At 43.8% G+C, this 19294-nt stretch overlaps 1 protein-coding gene across 6 annotated transcripts in view; it reads right to left on the bottom strand.

Annotated features, from left to right (window-relative positions):
- The window catches only part of GLB1L2 (galactosidase beta 1 like 2), a 39537-nt gene extending 28896 nt beyond the window's left edge, over positions 1-10641 (bottom strand). For 5 of the 6 annotated variants that reach the window (XM_073239429.1, XM_073239428.1, XM_073239431.1 and 2 more), the window contains exon 1: positions 10494-10641. In XM_073239429.1, the coding sequence (XP_073095530.1) occupies positions 10494-10579 (86 nt within the window). In that variant the 5' untranslated portion in view covers positions 10580-10641. The remainder of the gene's footprint in view (positions 1-10493) is intronic. The other variant, XM_037013774.2, reaches the window with a different exon arrangement.
- Positions 10642-19294: the final 8653 nt, after the last annotated feature.

The raw sequence follows: 19294 nt of genomic DNA, 5'->3' as shown, positions 1-19294 counted from the left end.
TTTCAGAAAGCAGAGGAAATTTGGGGTCAAAGCATAAAAAAGTGAAAGCCTATGTATTCAGGGAGTGGCCAACACACGGGTCAGAAGGCTGCACCATGGCTGCTGCAGACCGGAGCCCTCAGCAGTGTTGGCCTGGGGCTGGCACTCACAGCAACTGCTACTCGTCTTCCCTGAGATCAGTGCACAAACTGAGGTACTTTTATAGCAATTGGAGTAATTCTGTGCCTTCTAACACCAATTATAAAAGGCTGGGCATGTATTTTGCATATTTTTTCTCTTCATTTCCTTTTCCTAATAATGTGTTTTCGTTGTATTTTATAAGGTAACAGATTGGAAAGTTCTATGAAAAGAAGTAAATGAAAATGATTCTTCCTCGTAGACAGACTGAGAAGTACTGCTCTAGACAAGAAGCAGGGGTATGGCCTCAGGCAGCTGTGATCACAGAGGTGGGGACAAGCACAGGGCCAGCGCCATTTACCAGACAAAGGCCCTGATGAGGCCAGAGACACAAGAGGGGGAGGGCCCAGGGCAGGGCGGAGCCACAGCTGCCACCTGCCAGCTCTCCCAGAGCCTGGGCTGCAGCGGGTCACCTGGGAAACTTGCAGAACTAACCAGTGCTGAGGCCCACCCCTGGCCCAGTGGACTGTCTCTGGAGGGGAGGCACAGGCATTGGTAGTTTCTAAAGCTCCTCCAAAGATCCTGACAGGTAAAGCTGAGAGCTACCAGCCGAGGATGAGTTTCATAAGAGGAAGCAGGCCAGGCTGGGGGCCCTGGATGGAGAGAGACAGGAAAGTCGGGTGCCAAGGAGGCAGAAGGTGCCAAGCCATCACTGACCCCTGGGACTTTGTCTAGGCCACTTAGGGGCACAGGAAATTATCATTATTTGCTTTTCCTACTTCTCACAGTCACCAGGACCCAAAATGTATGCTACCACACTGTAGGATGGCATCTCTGCAACATTATCGCTGAAACAATCATTTGCAGATAACCCAGGAATCCAACCATTTTTTTCTTCTCTAAAGAGTAAAGTTGCAGATGCTGAGTGACTTATGAATGGTATTTTAGAGTACAACTCTTCCCAAGGACCACCCAGATGGGGAGGTGAAGACAAAAACAGCATCTACAGGAGGAAGCCTGGCCCTGTCAGCAGCGCAGTCGCCTTGGCGTGGTGGCCCTAGCTCTGTGCACCACAATCTGTCTCTGTGACACAGGGCTAACTTCTGTCCTAACTGCTCAGAAAGGCTGCTGTGAAGATCAGACATAAATGAAACTCTCTGTGATGTGCTGTACAGGAATTGTGTCGCTATCCAAAATAAGTTTATTTTAGCACACTTTGCATATTAGAGAGAATAGGCTCCATGGGATTTTTTTGTAATGTCCCTAATATGGAATGATCCCATTTTTTCCCATTTAATTTAGTGTCTAATTATATTTTACGTGCTAGACTTTGTGCCAAGCCATCTTCTTACAACCTCTAAAATTTTGCAATGAAAGATCTGTCCACTGAAATCCTGCCAGACCAACCCAGCCTCTTGGTCAGGGGTCTGGAAATCCCAGCTGCAGGCCAAATCCACCCTGAGTCCTGCCTTTGTGCAGCCTGCAAGAATGGTTTTCACATTTTTAAGTGGTTGAAAAAAATTTAAAAAACAGTAATTTGGGGCACAATAATTTGGGATCCTCACATTTAAATGTCTATAAATAGTTTTATTGGCACCCTGCCATGCCCATTCATTTATAATCTGTGGTTGCCCTGGACACCATTCATTTGCTGCAGTAGAGGTTCTATGGTCTGCAAAGCTGAAAACATTTACTATATGGCCCTTTAAAGGAAACTTTGCAGACTCTGCCCTAGAGGATGAGGCCCTTGGATACTAAAAGGAGGCCCCTGAGGCCACTGTCTGGGCCTCCCTAGCCAGCCCCTTCCTCCGGCTCTTCCCGCTGGCCCTTTCCTTTGGCTACAAGCTCCTGACTCTCCTGAATATGTCTGAAGGCACAGGAGTTTGGCCTCTCGCTTTTGACCATATCTGCTCCAAAGAACACACTCTGCCTTCATGCTCCAGTTTCCAGGCTCACGGCCCCCAGGCTCTCCCGGAAGACACCCTTCCCTCTGGGCTCTCACCAGGCTAGAATGAGGAAATGGGTGGACAGATCTTTTTCTTAATAACAGGGGCGTACTGACAGTCCAGTGGTGAAAACACACACACACAACACACACACACACACACACACACACAACACACAATCTGTTTTGAAAGATGGCAAGAATACAACTTAGTAATCACTCCGCCAGGTAGCAATCCTTACTCACTAGGCAAACTTCCATAGAACAATCTACAATTTGTCACCAAGCTCACATTCCACCGATCCTCACTTTTGTTTATGACTCTGGCCCCCAAATGTTGTGAGAGCCTCCCCTGCTACCCCCACAAAGTGCAGAGATATTGAAGGTGACTCTCTGTGACCCCCTTATTCTAACTTGGTTGCCGCTAGTAACACACACTTCTGAATCTGTCCCCAAGTGGATGACTAATCATTAGGAAACCTCCTTCCGGGTTTCTGTCTCCAGATGTGGTCTGCACCTGCACAGTGTCTTATCTGGAGATTGTTAGAAATGCGGAACCTCAGGCTCTACCTGAGACCTACTGAATCAGAATCAACACTTTAGCCAGAACACAAGGTGAAAGTTCGAGAAGCATGAATCTGTACCTTCTCCTCTCATATATGTGTATATAGTCTCTTCCTGGATAGAGCTTCACTTTGCTAGTATCTTTATAGCCTATCATTTCTCGATTCTTTTTAAATTTCCTCTCAGTGCTTATTAAGAGGCATGAGATTAACACTGCAAGTAGCAAAAGCTAGCTCTTACCAAATTCCAAATTCTGGATAATTCAACTGAAAATATTCTGGCAGACTACTAGATGAGTTTTTAATACATTAATAAAAAGGATGAATTCACTGATAAAGTGAGGGTGATAAATGTTGGGTTTCACCAAGGAATTCACTGTGAGAAAATGAGATGATACATGTTAGAACTTCGTAAGTGAGGAAGCCCCAAGGAAATGGTTATTAATACTGAAATAATCTTTAGAGCCAGTGACCATGACACTGATCATAACCTCCACAATGTCCTGAGTACCTAACTCAGTAACAATAAGATAAGGGAAACATAAACTGTATGGTAACATCAGGTCAGAGAGACTTTCCTTCCAATTAGGCTTGTTACCAAGGAGCTAATCAAATCCTGAGGAGGCCCTTGTTTCTGTTGCTTTTCCTACATCAGTTCATTCATGATGAAACATGTTTTTCTGATGATACTGAGGGCATCTGCCTAGCTGGAGCTTATATTAACCCCTTCCTCTGGAGTTTCTGTTGTCTTGTATCTTTGCTTCATGTAGAATAAGTAAACGTTCAGTCCAAAAATCAACTGAAGAGCAGGACTTGGCCCCTGCCCTACCTGACCCTGGGGTGGCTCCGCTCAGAGCCTGGCTCTGTTCGGTATTTGCAGGGCTTAAGATGACACGGGAATGCCCTCTGGCATGGCTGGAAACGTTTCAGACCTGTTCTGGTCAGCACCCTCATTCCAGGAGACCATTCCAGGAAGAAACAGGACCTGTCTCTTCTCTGTGGCAAGGTTCCTGCATCTGTGTCAGGATTCCTGATGGGGCCTCACGCCACAAGACCTCTGTGTTCCTACTGCCGCCATCCCTTTTCACTGGTGTTATAGGCTATGCAAGCTATAGACATCACAACAGGTTCTAATGGAAACACTGAGCGGAGGAGCGGCTGTCATGGGTTGGGAACTGGTGAGGGAGGAGAGCTAGAAGGACCAAGCAGATTGTACTCTATACAGCTGACCCTTGGACAATCGGGGTTAGGGCCACTGACATACAACTTTTGATTCCCCCCAAAACTGAACTACTAATAGCCAACTGTTGACCAGAAGAAGCCTTAACTGATAACACAGATACTGTATGTTATGTATTAGATAGTGCATTCTTACAATAAAGTAAGCTAGAGAAAAGAAAATGTTTTTCAAATTGTTGCAAATCTCCAAAAAATTTCCAATATATTTATTGAAAAAATCTGTATGTATGTGGACACACATAGCTCTAATCGTGTTTTTCAAGCATCAACTGCACTTAGTGCAGGGGATCACGACGACAGAGAGAGCAGGGCAGGCCCCATGCAGGCTAGAAGTCACTGGACACAGGCAAAGTGCCGTGTGGGTGTTTTAGAATGGGAAAGGGTAGATGAGCAAGTGACAGGCTTAGAGCCTCTTTTGTGTGGAACGGGCCTGGGAATTGATTCTTGGCTTGCAGAGAGGGTCATACAGGGCAGCTGGATGGCAGAAGACCCAGCCAGCAGTTGGCCTCCAGCAGAGACCAGGCAATGCTCACACAATGTTAAGCTGGCCAAGGGTGTTGACCCTAGTACATGAGGGGGAAAACTGCAGGAATAATCCTTCAATTCCCAGAATGTAAGTCCTTGCAGGTACCAAAGGTTGGTTATTTTGACATTACACATAATGCCTACCTGCTGATCTGAGGTGATGATTTACAAATCAAATTTCCAGGTGCACTGTGACCCTACTAGAGCTACCCCAAGCAGAGGTGCAACTGAATCTGGGTGCAGGGCATTATAGTAAAGTTGGTGACCAAGGAAACACTCATGGGTTCATTCATCCAAGTGGGCATGCCAGAGGCCATCATTAAGATGGTAAATATATTAAACTGCCCAAAAGACATCATCACACATAGCAATGCCTTCACTTGATGTAAAATGCAGATTTCTATTCCTTACCCTTAAGATTCAGATGTGGTTATAGGCTCCCATAAGGTCTAACATCTTTGGACATCCCATTCTCCTGAACTGTTTACTTGGGGGCATTTCAGTCTTACCAGTCTTCACCCTGTGCATCCCTCCCTCAGTAGGGGAGTCTGGATAGGGAAGGAACTATCCACACTTTGGCCCAGGACAGTGCCTTAATGCCTTTACTCCAGAATCATGTTTCCTAGATCAATCATTGAACCCCGATAACCTCAGACCCAGGGAAGTAGAACTCTGTGCCTGCATCTGGCCCAGGTACCTGGATGTGCTCCTTGGCCTGGGCCCAAAGCTCTGGGCTCCTGCTTTGCTGGGAGAGGCATTAAATATTTCCAGAGTGCTTGGACCACCCATTCCAAAAGCAAGCACACTCTTTGCAGAGATGCAAAGCCATCTTGCAGCATCTGCCGGTCCATGGCACTACTGCAATCTTAGTACCTCTGTCCCTTCCTCTGAAAAGGCTACTAGGGAAGCCAGCAGCTGGTTCAGCACCCAGGCTCTGCACATCAGGCCCAGTGGCTCCTATGAGGTCTGGGGATATGCTGGTGCTTCAGATGGCAACATTTTCTAATTACTGTAGAAAGTTGGTATGCGAATACGTTTTTACTAGAACAAAATCTTGAAACCTGGTCATGAAATAACAAAAATCTTCATTCATAATTAGCCCCATAACATCAACAAAGGGTGTCCTGATGTTATGGGACAGTATACTTTCACTGTGGAAAGAATTTTCACTGACAGCATCATAGATAGAAAAAGTATTGTATCTCAACTTAGAGAGAGGTGAAAAATCTCTAGGTAACCCAAAGAGCTCTACTGACAACAAGAATGATCTTGGAGATGCTTGTGGAATCAGAAAGAAATTATTCCATGAAACCGAGGACAATATAAATATATTACACATTTTTTAGACCTACCACATAGGACTTATCTACACAGATATAAGAGATGAGCTAGTTCTTACAAGATACAAAGAATCTCTACAAATACAAAGATTAAACAGAATTTCTCCCTCAGACTGTAGAGCTCAGAACCTTCTTCACAGAAAATAGAATGTGCTATTTTACTTACTTATTTTAAATGTCTTATCTCATATGGTCAGTGAATCCACGTACATACATCTAACTGATAGTGCAATTATTTTTGCAGTATCTACAAGATTGTAAACAATCAATGTCCATCATTAGGGGACTGTTTAAATAAATTATGTGCCTAATGGACAAATGGGGAAATATGTATATAGCTGTCTTCTTGTATTTATGGACAGAATACCCCTGAGAGAGACCATTATTGGTAATCACCTTTGGTTGGGGGTAGAGGGATACTAGGGGCCAGGATGGGGGCTTTATATTCCCCTTTATATTATTTGAATATTTCCTCCTTTCCATGTTACCTACTAACAAAATTTTCAGGAAAAACACAATATATTATTGAAAGGAATAACCCATCAACTGTCCTGCTGAGTGAGGGAGGATATAAGCAGAGAGTGTCAACTAGGAGTCTCTACAGGGAAGACCCTCATCTAGAAACATTTGCTTCCTTACCATGAGTCTCTTTTTATTCTTATTTTATTTTATTTTATATCCCACCTTCTATCCCAGGAGAAGTCACACAGTGGGAACTCTTTTTCAGTATGGCCAGAGCAATAAACTTAAGCAAAAGATAAAACTGAGTGGAGAGGTAACAGCAAATATTCCTACACCAAAAATAACTCTGCAGGATGACGGTGGATGAGGTGGGAGCCCTGGACGCTAGAGTCCTTCTCAGGGACTAAATGTTCTGAAAAGATTTCTTGAAACTCTAGCAACCTCCTGAATCTTCACCAGAAGAGCATTCAAGGCACTATACTGGAACTCTGAGTTGTTTCATCAAAGTGCTTTTATTTCACTTGCTACTTCCTTGACCTAAGGTAAAGAAAACACTTTGGGCAACTTTCTGATCATCTGTTGCCAATGTTATGTAGCTTTTGCCCCAGTTTCCTGGCTGAGGCCCCCAACCAAAGGTGATTACCAATAATGGTCTATCTCAGGGGTATTCTTTCCAAAAATACAAGAAGACAGCTATATACATATTTCCCCATTTGTCCATTAGGCACATAATTTATTTAAGCAGTCCCCTAGTCCTAGTCCCTTTAATCACAAATACACCGTAATGTTCATGCTCTTGCTCCGAGGCACCCTGGGCCCCCGCAGTGGGTGGCCAGCATGGCACTGACAGAATCCCAGCCAAATCTATCTTCCCAGAACAGGCCAGCTCAGCCACCCTTCTCCTGACTGAGCACTGCCCAGGAGGCCATACGTCCCCACTTGTGTCAGAGAGGCTGCATCTACTGAAGGAGACACTTCCCAGATGCCGAAAACTTCACTTCTAGAAGATGAAAGGTACTATGTTCAAAGAGTTTGAACATTCCAGGAAATATGACTCAGGCCTCAAGCAGAGTTAGAACAGGCAAAGCTCATAAAATCAGTGACCTCACAGAAGCCCAAGAAGAGAGGTACAATTTGTCCACAAAGCCTTGAAAGAGAGGACAGGCCTAATTTGGATCAAAGAAAGTGACCCAGTCACACTGCGAAGCTGTCCACCTTCACTATGGGGAAGCGGATAGGTTCTCTTCCTTCCTGCAAGAGCTTGGGGTCTGCAATCCAGAAAACGCCAGTGCAGTGCAGTGAGACTTAGAGCTGAGCAAAGAGATGAACTTCCCTGTGAGGAAGCAGGATGCACATTGCCCATCTGGCAGCTTTCCTCTCTCCTGACTTTGGCCAACTAACTAAAATCTCAGGTATGAGTTAATTGAATTATTGCTCAGTGATGCATTTATATTAAGGAAAAAAGTCATGAGTGGCAACAATGCCTTGATAATATCAAGCAGGCATTCTTTTGTTCATGGACTGGGAAGAGGAGAGGCAAGTGGCTCAAAGACACGGTTCACCTTGATACAAGAATTACAGGCCTCAAAACAATATGCTGAGTGGAAGAAGCCTGTACATACTGTAGGATTACATGTCTATAAAACTCAAGAAGATGCAAACTAATAAACAGTGGCAGAAAGCAACAGTTCAGTGTGTTTGGGGAGGGGGACAGCAAGATGCCAAGGGGCACAAGGAAATTTCTGGGGCTCATGGGGACTTTCACTACCTTAATTGTGGCAGTGGATGTATATGTCAAAACTTACCAAATTGTACATGTTAAACATGTGCAGTTTATTGCATGACAATTATAGTTCATTGAAGGTAATTTTTGAAAAAGACCAGGTTCAAGCTAAAAAACTGAAGGTTGAAACCTTCTTCAAAAGTCACCGTGGTCCTCCTATTTCTTGAACATGAAGTAATCCAACAGCTACAACTGAACATGAACCAGCTCAAGGTAAAGTTCGTGGAAAAAAAAAAAAGACTGCAGCCAGCCACACACCCCTGCCGAAATAATTGCCTCCCGAGGCTCAGGAAAGGGGCTGACTCTGACAGCTCAGCTCCACAAAGCTGCAGCTGTGTAACCAGTTCCAACATGACCTATATTCACCAGCCACATCCACATTCCCAACGTCAACCGGGAGAGGCCCCCACCTCCCATTCATTTAATAACTCAGTCAACGTTAGAGTAAGGCAGGAAGAGGGACAACAAAGGGCATGTTCCCCTCTGGCCTCCAGTGGTGATCCTTGATGTCTAGCCCAAGCTACACAGAAGGAATTGGGTAGAGGGCCCAATATCATCAGGGTGATACAATAAAAAAGATGCTTAAAAAACACATATTGTACAGGACCCTAAAAGATGATCCTGAACTTGGTTCAGAGCTCCTCCGGCCTCTGTCTTAACTGCTGAAAAAGACAGAATAGTAGGAATAACAATGGCCTTCACAACCATTTCAAACTATTCCCATGGGCTTGAGTCACAGCTATTCATTCTCTGTTGCTGATCCCAGGAAACTCCATAAGCCCCCTACTGACTGACTCCTACCGTGGCCACTGTACCAGGTAGGGACAACATTAACTCACTCATGGGAAGCTCAGGCTTCTTCACAGCCAGTCAGCTGCCTGGTAACTCATCTTCTGTCCTGTCACACAAACACCCAGCCTCCTTCCCACACCTTTTCCTGTGGACTATTATGGTGTATAACCTGGCCCATCTCCAGCCCTGCAGTGCTGCCTGCCCCTCATAATGACCCATCTGAAACCCCCATGTAGACTGCTGCACCCTTGACCTGCAACAATGAGCAAAGTATATGCTCCCTGCACACATGTAGCCTTTGTCTCTGGGATGCAGGTTCCTTGATACCCTGCTGTGTGCCAGAGGCCACAGCTGCCTCTTCTCTGAGTAATTCTTCTGGGGTTTGCATCAGCCTTGCTTTGGGAGGAAGGCTGAGCATCCCTCAAGAGCCAGAACCAGTTTTTAAAGAGGACTGGGTTAGGGATCACAGATGAGATGGAAAAGAGTCTCAAGAACACTTAGAGAAATAAAATGCTTCTTAGCTCTCTGGGCCCAGAGTGAGAAGAGTACCATTCCTTCTCCCAAACAGTATGATGGCATCCTCACTAACTCCAAAACAAAGACAAAATGAGACAAAAAAGACACCTAAGTCTCAAAAAGGTGAAAATACAAAGTTTCCACATGTGTTCCTGTGGTAGCAAAAAACGTTCAGATACTTATCTCCATCAAAAACATCTCTATCTCTAGAGAAGTTCAGAGAAACTAAGAAGGGGGATAAAGAAGCAAAAGATAAGGTGGAGGCATGGCATGCCTGTCCTCAGTTCTGATGGCTCAGACTTCAACTTCTTCAACATTAACTTTCAGTGCCAAAGCATTTGATAGTGCTGGTCTGCTTTCCCAGCAACACTGGGAGTTTTGAATATGGAAAGTGCCAGGCATCGACCTGAAAGATCTGGTCAGGGCTGTAGAAGCCTATAAATACAGTTTTTAAAAAGTCTGGGCCAGGGCACTCACACAGCCTGTGGGTAAATCATTGCATCACTGAACACAACCACTTGCCACAGACAACATTTGGTAAGCAGGGGTTGGAAGGAGTGAGCTGGTGTCTGGTGAATGGCGAACAAGTAGAGAAGGAAGACATTCTAGATCCGGGCAAATAAATTCAAGGCGGAGGAAGTAGAAGGACCACCGGCCAGCATTCTCATGGCTGAGTTGGGCAGGCTGCACTGACCATAGCTGGGAGCGCTGGAGCTCTGCTGGATAGAGAAGGCTCCCAGCAGGAGCAGTAGGAATCAGGGGACCTGGGAAACGAGCGGAGCCGAAGGGGCTCCTCAAGGCGGTCTAGAAGCGGGGCAGCGATGGGGTGTGCCCAGGAGAGATCTGCAAGCTAGTGCTGCTGGCTTTCCCAGAGGCTGGGATTATCCAGGAGGAAAGCGGAGCCCGCATCACCAGCGTGGAGCAGGCATGGGGAAGCTCTAGGGCACAGGCGCCTGGGGACTGAGAGGGCAGCTCCTAGTGTCTCTCAGGGAGGCCTGGATCTCCAGGCGGGAGCAGACTGCCCAGGGGTACAGTGCTAGGGAGCTCCAAGAAAGACGAGGATGGAGGACTGATCCGTGCGAACTCGGGGTTCACGAGTGGCTGTAACTCGGCCTGCTGGGGCTGTCCCTCAGGTAAGTGGGAGGCGAGAGGTGAAGTTGTAGAGGACTGGGGCCTCTGGGTCAGGTAGGAGCGGGGCGGGGTGCTCTCACCTGCGGAGCACCAGGAAACTCAAGATTATCAGCAGCAGGAGTCCCAGCGTGCGGCCCGGCCTGCGCCGGACGCTCCACATGGTCATCGCGCAGGAGCGCGTCCGAACTTGCTCCCACTGCAGCCCTCACTCTGCTGAGCAGGGTCTCAGCGCGGGGGCGGGGCCGCGCGCGGGTCGCCTGGGCAACTGGGCCGCGGCCCGCCCGGCCCGAGGTCGCTCATTGGCTGTGGCCCGGCCCGCCCTCGTGCGCTGGGCTCGGCGAGGACTAGCAGCGGGGCGGGGCCTCCAGGGGACCAGCGGGCCGGTGGGTGGTTCCCTTTGAGCAATACCCCCTCCATCTCCACGGGGCCACCCAACGCTCGTCTCTCCACGGCCGCTCCGCCGTCTCCTCGCTCCCCCCGGCTTCCGCCTGCCTCCCGGGCCTCACCGAGGCGCTCCAGGTTTCCTAAGCTGTTTCTCTGCACGTGACGGGCAAGCAGGTGCAGAACTGTCAAGCGTGTGCTACCCGGCCCTTCCACACCGCTGAGCGCAGGGATAGTCACCCCCAACCGTGTGTAATCAGCACGCATGTATTAAAGGCGCTGCAACGTACAACACAATCTTTTAAAACAATTTAGATTTTGAAGAGAAAAGTTATTGATGTAGTGACTTACCATGTGAAACCGAAAGCAGAATTGTCTTCACGTTTGAAGGCTTAGTGTGTGTGATTCAGGCTTGAATAGCAGGGTGAAAGCTGGGGGTAGCACAGGAACATTGTCTGACTTTGGTTTCCACACGTTTCATTTTGATTCCTACTCCCAGGGATGCCGGGGTTCTTGTTCACAAAGCGGAAGAATGAGCTTCACAAACACTTCAAGGTATAAGAGCAAGGTACAGGCTTTTATTTAGAGATAAAGGGGAAGGACAGAGCTCCTGGCATGACAAGAGAGTCCAGGGTGGTGCGTTGCCTAGGGGTTTTATAGGCAGTTGAGGGTTTTTCGAGAACATGAAAAAAAGCTTAGGGGTGTGGACTTATTAAGTGGTCCTAGGATATTTACAATTAACCTGATACCAGTAACCTCTGTTGATTTCTTCCTGAGATACCAGCATCTTGGTCTGGGGGCATAGGAAACAAGGCCACCTACTCAGCCCCCAAGGTGGGCTGAGGCAGTATTTGCTAAAGAGTAAATTAAGTGCAATCATCTTTAAGGTGGAATCCTTCTTGCCTTTTACTATGTTGTTTATGGCTGGGTCTGCATGCTAAATTAGTTTGCCCAGTTTGCAAAATCACCTCATTAGATCTGAAGGAGGAAAGACAGCACATAGGCCTGGGCCTTTTAGCATGTTAAAGTGAATCTTACACATGATTATAACTGATTAGCATAAAATAAACATGTACTACTCTTCTTTATCTGGGGTACACCCACTGATCTCACTGAAGAATGACTCTAACGCTGAATGTTTAACACAGAGTTTTAGTAGGGGGTTTCCTTGCATGTAGTTACATTGCTGTGACTGCAAATATCCTGCCTTGCTTTTTCTGGAGGCCCTCACCCTGCTCTGACTACACCCACGGTCCCTGTCTCACCAGCCCTTTAAATTTTTTTTATTTCAAAAGATACAAACCTCACATTTTTAGGAAAGGAATAAGTTCTTATTCTTTCTGGCCCAGAATCATGTCACAAAGGACATTGTGTATTAGTTGGGAAAAACTTAGGCTTTCTAACAATCACAAACCCAAAATTCCCCAGAACAAAATGCAGATTTTTACTGAAAGAAAAAATCTAAAACATTTTCTAGGGAGGCTAGTATTTTTTCAAAATTAGAGTTTCTAGAAAATATCCTCCACTGTATGTTTTAAAACCATTTTCTACATTTGTACATAGCTTTAAATTTGTAATACTGATAGGAACAAAATGAGATTTTATTTCTTAACAAGGACATGCAGAGTTCAGTGTGAAGGTTCCTTTTTATTTGAACATTAAGCAAATAGTCAAGTAGCAAAAGTTAAACCAAGGAGAGGCAAAAACAAATAAGAGGTATTAAAACAAACAAACAAACCCTGCCACAACGCAGTAAAGATACCAAGGCCAGCAACATTCCTGAAGACATGAAGGGAGCAGAAGCACCCCTGCACTCTCCAAAATCAGTAACTTTTCTCCATTTTAAACACATATAATAGCTTGATAGTTGTTAAGACTATGATGGAAGTAGTTTGGTATGATTGGCATAATAGCTAGCGCATGATACATAGGAAGTGTCCAAGGTTAGCCCCCTTCTTACCTATTAAGGCCATCCCAGACCACACCCCACATTTGCCTCTCACTACTGGTGATAATGCCAAGCAGTAGAGCCATCTGTTACACATTAGAGTATCCTTAAGTTACTTAAACAATACCAGCATCTCCATTATTTTTTCCATTATTTATTGTTAACACGCTATAGAAACTCTGAAATCACTAGCCTACTACCCCTGTGTCCCTTGTTTTTATGTATGGGGGAAAAATGTGAGTAACTCATTGCTAAAAAAAAAAAAAATCATTATCTCCTAACCGTCTAGCAAGTGCAGAACTGTAGGCACACCCTCTTCACAGCTTAAGAACAATTTTACTTTATCTGGGCTTAAAGATACCACCAAGGTGCTACAAACATAGCACTTATGGGTAAAACTGCAATATTTCCAGAATCTCTTCTGGTCTTAGTGCATCTCCATATCAATAGGTGTTTCCAAGGTGTGAAGAGAAGTAGTCCAACTTCGTATCAATAGGTAATTGCAAGGGGGAGCCAAAGGCTTATCTGGGCCAGAGAGGTTGGGTGGGGTCTCTTCTTCTGCAGCTAGGTCTTGAGAGACACGGGAGAGCATAAGTGGACTGCTTGTAAGAAATAGGTGGGTATCTCCCACATTATTTCTCCCTTTGACTGATTTCCATTTCAAAGGTATTTTGCCCCATGATTTTCCCCCCAGTTACAGCACTAACTTGAGATGTGTTTTGCTGAGGAACCAAGATTTTTCATTTTTTAAATATTAGAAGATACTCTTTTCCAGAATTTTTGATGATATTAACCCAAAGCAGATAATGAAATACTCAAATCCCTGGGAACAGAGGCTACAGTTAAATGTACTGCCCTAATAAGGATGTAAACAAAGTGGTCTGGCAAGGTGCTTGGGATGGTAACAAATCTGGAATACACAGGAGTCATGACCACAGACCACCTTTCTGGTGTCAAGGATTCTGGGTTCAGAAAATATAAGAAATGCTTCTTTAAAAAATGGAGTCCTGTTGATATGCTCAGCCTACCACTCTTAAATCAGAGCTCCAGCAGACCCAGAGGGCGAGGTTCCTTGAGAATTTATGTGTCCACATAGCTCATGGGAATAGAAATGTACACAAGCACAAGGGAGAGTTAAATTTCATTCACTGGAAATCAGTACAGTGAAGACATTTAAGAATAACATAATATCAAACTAACCTCATTGGCTATTTTACTTTTTATTTTTAGTAAGTAATTAACAGGTTTACAGATCAGTTATTCATTCATTCACATGTCTTATTTTTAAATGCAGTGTTAATGCCTTAAATGTAATGTATCTGAATTTTAGGAAAACACTTGACAAAGTTATGAGGACAAGATGTGAAATGTGGCTTCTGTGATGGTACAGTCACTTGGGCCCCTGGCATGCTGTAGTAGCTCTCCTCAACCTCCTCCTTACTGACAGTATCTCCAGCCAGCCTTCCTCACCTATCCTCTCCAGTTCCTTGGCTCAGGGTTACATGAGAAATCCATGTATGATGTCTGGCTTCCAAAGAGTCACGAACAAAGAAATTCAGAGTGGGGGAATTTCTGGGAACAGATGAAGTCAATTTCAACCCTAAACAAAAGAAAAATAGAAAGTCCCAGGAAGGAGATTTGGGACTTGAAAAAAATAAAAGGAAAACAGATGCAAGTTTAGATAGGTAGTCAAGGCTTCTCACCCCGAAAGAAGTGTCTTGACTGGAAGATTCCTGTGTGCCTAGAGACTAGAAGTATCACTTTTCAGCCTCAGCCTTTGGTAGGGTGGAAAGCCAAGAATGAAGTTCAACAACATTTTACTCATTACAGTGAAACCAACAAATGTTTAATGGCCAGATATATACTGAAGGCTGTTTCAGCTGTTTGAAATACATCAGTGGACAAAACAGATAAGGATCCCTTCCCTTTGAAATTTACATTCTGGCTGAGGGAAAAAGACAACAAAAATGAACAAGTAAGTGTAGGGTGTATTCAGAGGGAATAAATCCCATAGCAAAAGGAAAGTAGATAAAGGAAGGGTAGATTGAAACATGGTGGGCAGGGCCCTGCGCAGAAGGTGGAAGGGCTATCAGGGCAGGGAGAACCCCTGGAACACAGGCCCTCAGGCAGGGGCATGACAGGGTGTTCCAGGAACTGCAAGGAGGTCCAAATGGGGAGAGGGAGGGAAGGCGAGGACTGTGGGAGAAGAGGTCAGAGGAACTCAGGGGCCTGATCAGGGAGGGCCTTCCAGAGCCAGGCTTTGATTTGGAATGGAATTGGGGTCCACTGCAAGCTTTGGACATGACGTCAGTTATGCTTTAAAAGATTACTTGGGCTGCTTTGTTGAGAACCGCCAGACATGGCAAGAAAGGAGACCACGTTTGAAGGCTATTGTATTAATGTGAGCGAGGGGTAGTGTTGGTGCACCCTGGTGGGTGCGGTGCAGGTGCTGAGAAGTGCTGGATTTCTGGAAATATTTTGAAAGCAGAGACATGGGGATTGCTGTGATTCCAAGATTGTTTGGGTGAGAGAAATAAAAAGAACTCAGAAATGACTCCAACATGGTGGCCTGAGAAACTAGAATTGCTAGCTTGCCTGTGGAGAGAGACTGTGAGTGTATTGGGTTTTAGGGGAACATCAGAAGCCCAGCCTGGACTCTCAGAGTGTGAACATCAAAGAGGGACGTGCTCGGTGGGAGAGTGGGGGATTGTCATGTAAGCTGTTGAATGCATGACCCTGCAGTTCAGGAGAGAGGTCTGGGATACAGACAGAGATATGGGAGTTGGACGTGGAGGAGATCATTAGTGAAAGGGCAGACAGACTGAGCATGAGCCCTGGGACACCTGACACAGAGAAAGGGGGAGTAGAGGGAGCAGGAAGAAAGCTCAGAAAGGAGATGTCCTGAACACCAGAAGAGACAAATTCCAGAGGAGGAGTGGTGAACTGCATGATGTGCGGCTGACAGGTCAGGTCAAGGCAAGACCAAGAATCTCCCAGAGGATGTGGAATATGGAGGTTTCTGGTGAATATGCTGCAGGCATCAGGGGTTTGGAGGGGGGAATGGATTTAAAAAGGGTGACAAGGAATCTGCAAGTGAAGACAGTAATCATTCAAGGATCTTTGAGAGAAAGGGGGATAAATAAATGGATGGTAGCTGGTGGCTCTTGACTCTGAGTCAAGAGTAGTGTTCTGTTTTCTTTTCTATTTTATATGGGAGGAGTACAGCATGCTTAAATGCTAATAGTGAAACGTAGTGAAGTAGGAGAGACTGTGGAGAATTTCTGGAGCAATATCCTTGAGTAGTGAAGTGGATGGAGTCTAGTGACCAGGTGAGAGCACAGAGGGCCATTTCCAGCTTCAAGGTATTCTCGGTGATAAAATGATCACTTAGGTTAATTTCAAATATAAACAGTGTTAACACTATTTGAAATGAGAATTAGGCTTTCCATTTGAATTTGTTGTTAGTATCTGAATATTCACTTTCAGATGTTGGTATACATTTGAGATGTGACATTAAGTGAAATATTGCATTTTTATTGATAAGTTAGAGTAAAATGAGCAATGATTAATGATTATTATGAAAAGTATTAATATGTACAAAAACAACTACTAAGAACTTTAAAATAATTAGGCACATAGGGAAATAGATTGACAGCTAATTAAGTGACTACATTAGATTTTTAAGTTCAAAGGAAGAATATATCTTGAGCCAACAAATGTATGTAAAGTAGATAACTTTAAAAGAATAAAATACAGACATTATATAATTATATCATGTAGATTTAAAAATATAAATGTTATAATGAAGATTGTTAAAACTTTTATTATTTTAGAATTGTTAGAGGTATACCATTCATAACATTAAACAGCATGCCTTTTTAAATTAAATTTTATTTTATTACTTAATTTTGCTCCAACCAAGAGTCTTGGAAAAAAGGTCTTTGGGAATTCTTGTCACTTCAAAAATTTCATGAGGATAGGCTCCAAAATCATGTGCAATTATGTACATCTATAAAGAATCATGTTTGAGCCAGTCAGAATAAAAAATAACTGTCAGGAGCATTGTGTACTTTCCTCTGTTCTTGTCCCTGCTGCAACAAAGAACTGAAGGGCAGAGACACAGTAGTAAAGCAGAGTAAAAGTTTTATTTAAAGTTATGTACTTAAAGAGAGAAAAAGTGCAGGTGACCTCAGGGAAGATAGGTGCTCTGAAAGATTTGTTTTATTTAAAGAGAGGAAGTGCACACCCCGAAAAAGGGGAGTGTGAGCTGCCTCACAGAAGAGGCGCTGAAAGATGGGAAAAGGTGACACACTTAGAAAGTGTGGGTGACCTTAGAGAGAGGTGTGCACCTAAGGGTTAGTGTCTGGGGTTTTATAGGCGATTGAGGATTTTCAGGAATGCAACAAAGGGCCAGGTGCGGACCTGCCAAATGGTCCCAGAATGTTCATCTTTGATACGACATTAAGTTTGTTCTTTCTGCTTTGATTTTTTCCAGGATAGCAGTTTCTGTCTGTAAGCACATCAATCAAGACTGTCTGCCCTGCCTCCAAGGTGGGCTGAGCCATGGTCCATTTGATTAAAATGCTATCTTAGCTTTAAGATAGAATTCTTAAGCTGGGCCTTTGAGCAAGCTAAAGTAAATCTTACAAATCTTACAAGGTATGTTCTGATTGACACAGTGGAAATACAGGCTAAGCTGAGGTACTTTTCTTTATATGGGGAGTATTCAGCATTCCAAGTCAAGTTGCTCCTGGCCTTCTGAGCTTTCTATTTTTAACTGGTTAACTCTTTGAGTCCTCATTAGTGGACCTACTGGCCTTACTCTCTTTGCACTCCGCTCAGTTCTATTTTCTGCCTAACACAACCATATGGAGAAAAGAAGAAAGTGCTCAACAAAAACTAAGCACTTTCATTCCACTGATCAAACTTCAAAAGGACAGATTTTTAATAATACTTTAATAAGACGACCGTTCTTATAGACTTGAGTCTATGGAGGTAAAATAAAGTTTCTCAGGACAATTGCTCTACATCATTATTGTCATTTTTCAACTACTGAAGGATTTTTAAAATCTGCCCAGGTGTGACTTCTAGGTACAAAGTTTGTTCTACAAAACATGTTACTGAAAACATTTTGTCTGAATTATGTTTTGCTATGCACCAGTTAGTGATATTATGAAATGTCCATATGTTGTGTATTAGGTATTTGGACATACAGAACTAAATAGCAGTTTTCTTAGTTTGACAGCATAATAGATGATGTATTTATCTATGCTTCTCTTTTATTTCATTGCCATCATTTCTGAGTCTAGCAGAGCAAATTAAAGAATACTTATAAACTGAAAAATTAGGAAATAAAAGTGCCATGTAATCCTCACGGGCAAATGACAGATATGGCCAAGGTTATAAATGATTTAGGAACTACAAATGTATAATGTTTCATTTGTGACCTTCAACTCTGTATTTCGAAAGTAATTTCAGCCCTGTATAAAAATTAAGCATTTTCAACCAAAAATAAATTCCATAATATACAAGATATTTTGAAACTCCCTTGTCCCTTTACTGTATGCAAGATGTTCAGAAAGATTGAATAGCAGTTTATACATGTTAATGATTTTTTTAAAAGCTTCAGCTAAGAAAGCCTTAATACTATACTTAACAGATAATAATAGCATCTGAGGAGGACATACGAGCAAAAAAATGTTTTATTTGCTTGAACCTGCTGAAAAGGAGTGTGATGATATGCCTTGAAGAAAACAGTATCCTTACATGACAAATGCTGAAGAATACTAGTATCTGGTGAAAAGTAGGTGAAATTTCACATGATTTTGTTATCTTGTAATCCAGCTACATTACTCCATTGCTACATTTTTAGATTAAATGCTTAAGAGGATGAATTTTAGGGGAGCACAGCAAATCAACCCCACAATGAGTTAGCATCTCACATGCTAGGGCGGCTGTAATAAAAAATAACAGATTAAAGACAAGTGTTAATGAGGGGGATATGGAGTAATTGAAGTGCTCATACATTGTTGGTGGGAATGTGAAGTGGTGTAGCCACTCAGGAGAACAGTTGGGCAGCTCCTGAAAGTTTAAACAAAGAGTTGCCATAGGTCCCAGCCATTCCACTTCTAGGTATCTACCCAAGAGAATTGAGAATATGTCCATAAAAACTTGTCCATGAATGTTCATAGCAGTATTATTCACAATTTCTAGAAAGTGGAAATAACCCAATATCCATCAATTGAATGGAAAAGCAATATATTCATATAATGGAATATTATTCCACCATAAAAGGAAGCACAGACAGATGTTACAACTTGGATGAATCTTACAATTATATTAAATGAAAAAAGGCAGTCACAAAGGGCCACATATTGTATGATTCCATGTACATGAAGTATTCAGAATAGGTGAATCTATACAGCGAAAGTAGATCAGTGATTGCCAGGGGCTGGGCGGGGGGAAAGGGCTTCCGGAGTACCTGTTAATGGGTATTGGGTTTCTTTGGGGAGTGACAAAGATGTCTTGGATTTAGATGGTGGTGATTGTTAC

The sequence above is a fragment of the Manis javanica genome, chromosome 6, assembly GCF_040802235.1.
Source record: "Manis javanica isolate MJ-LG chromosome 6, MJ_LKY, whole genome shotgun sequence".
NCBI lineage: Eukaryota > Metazoa > Chordata > Mammalia > Pholidota > Manidae > Manis > Manis javanica.
Note: the sequence above shows the minus strand (reverse complement) of the source record. Positions and strands in the feature narration are given on the sequence as shown.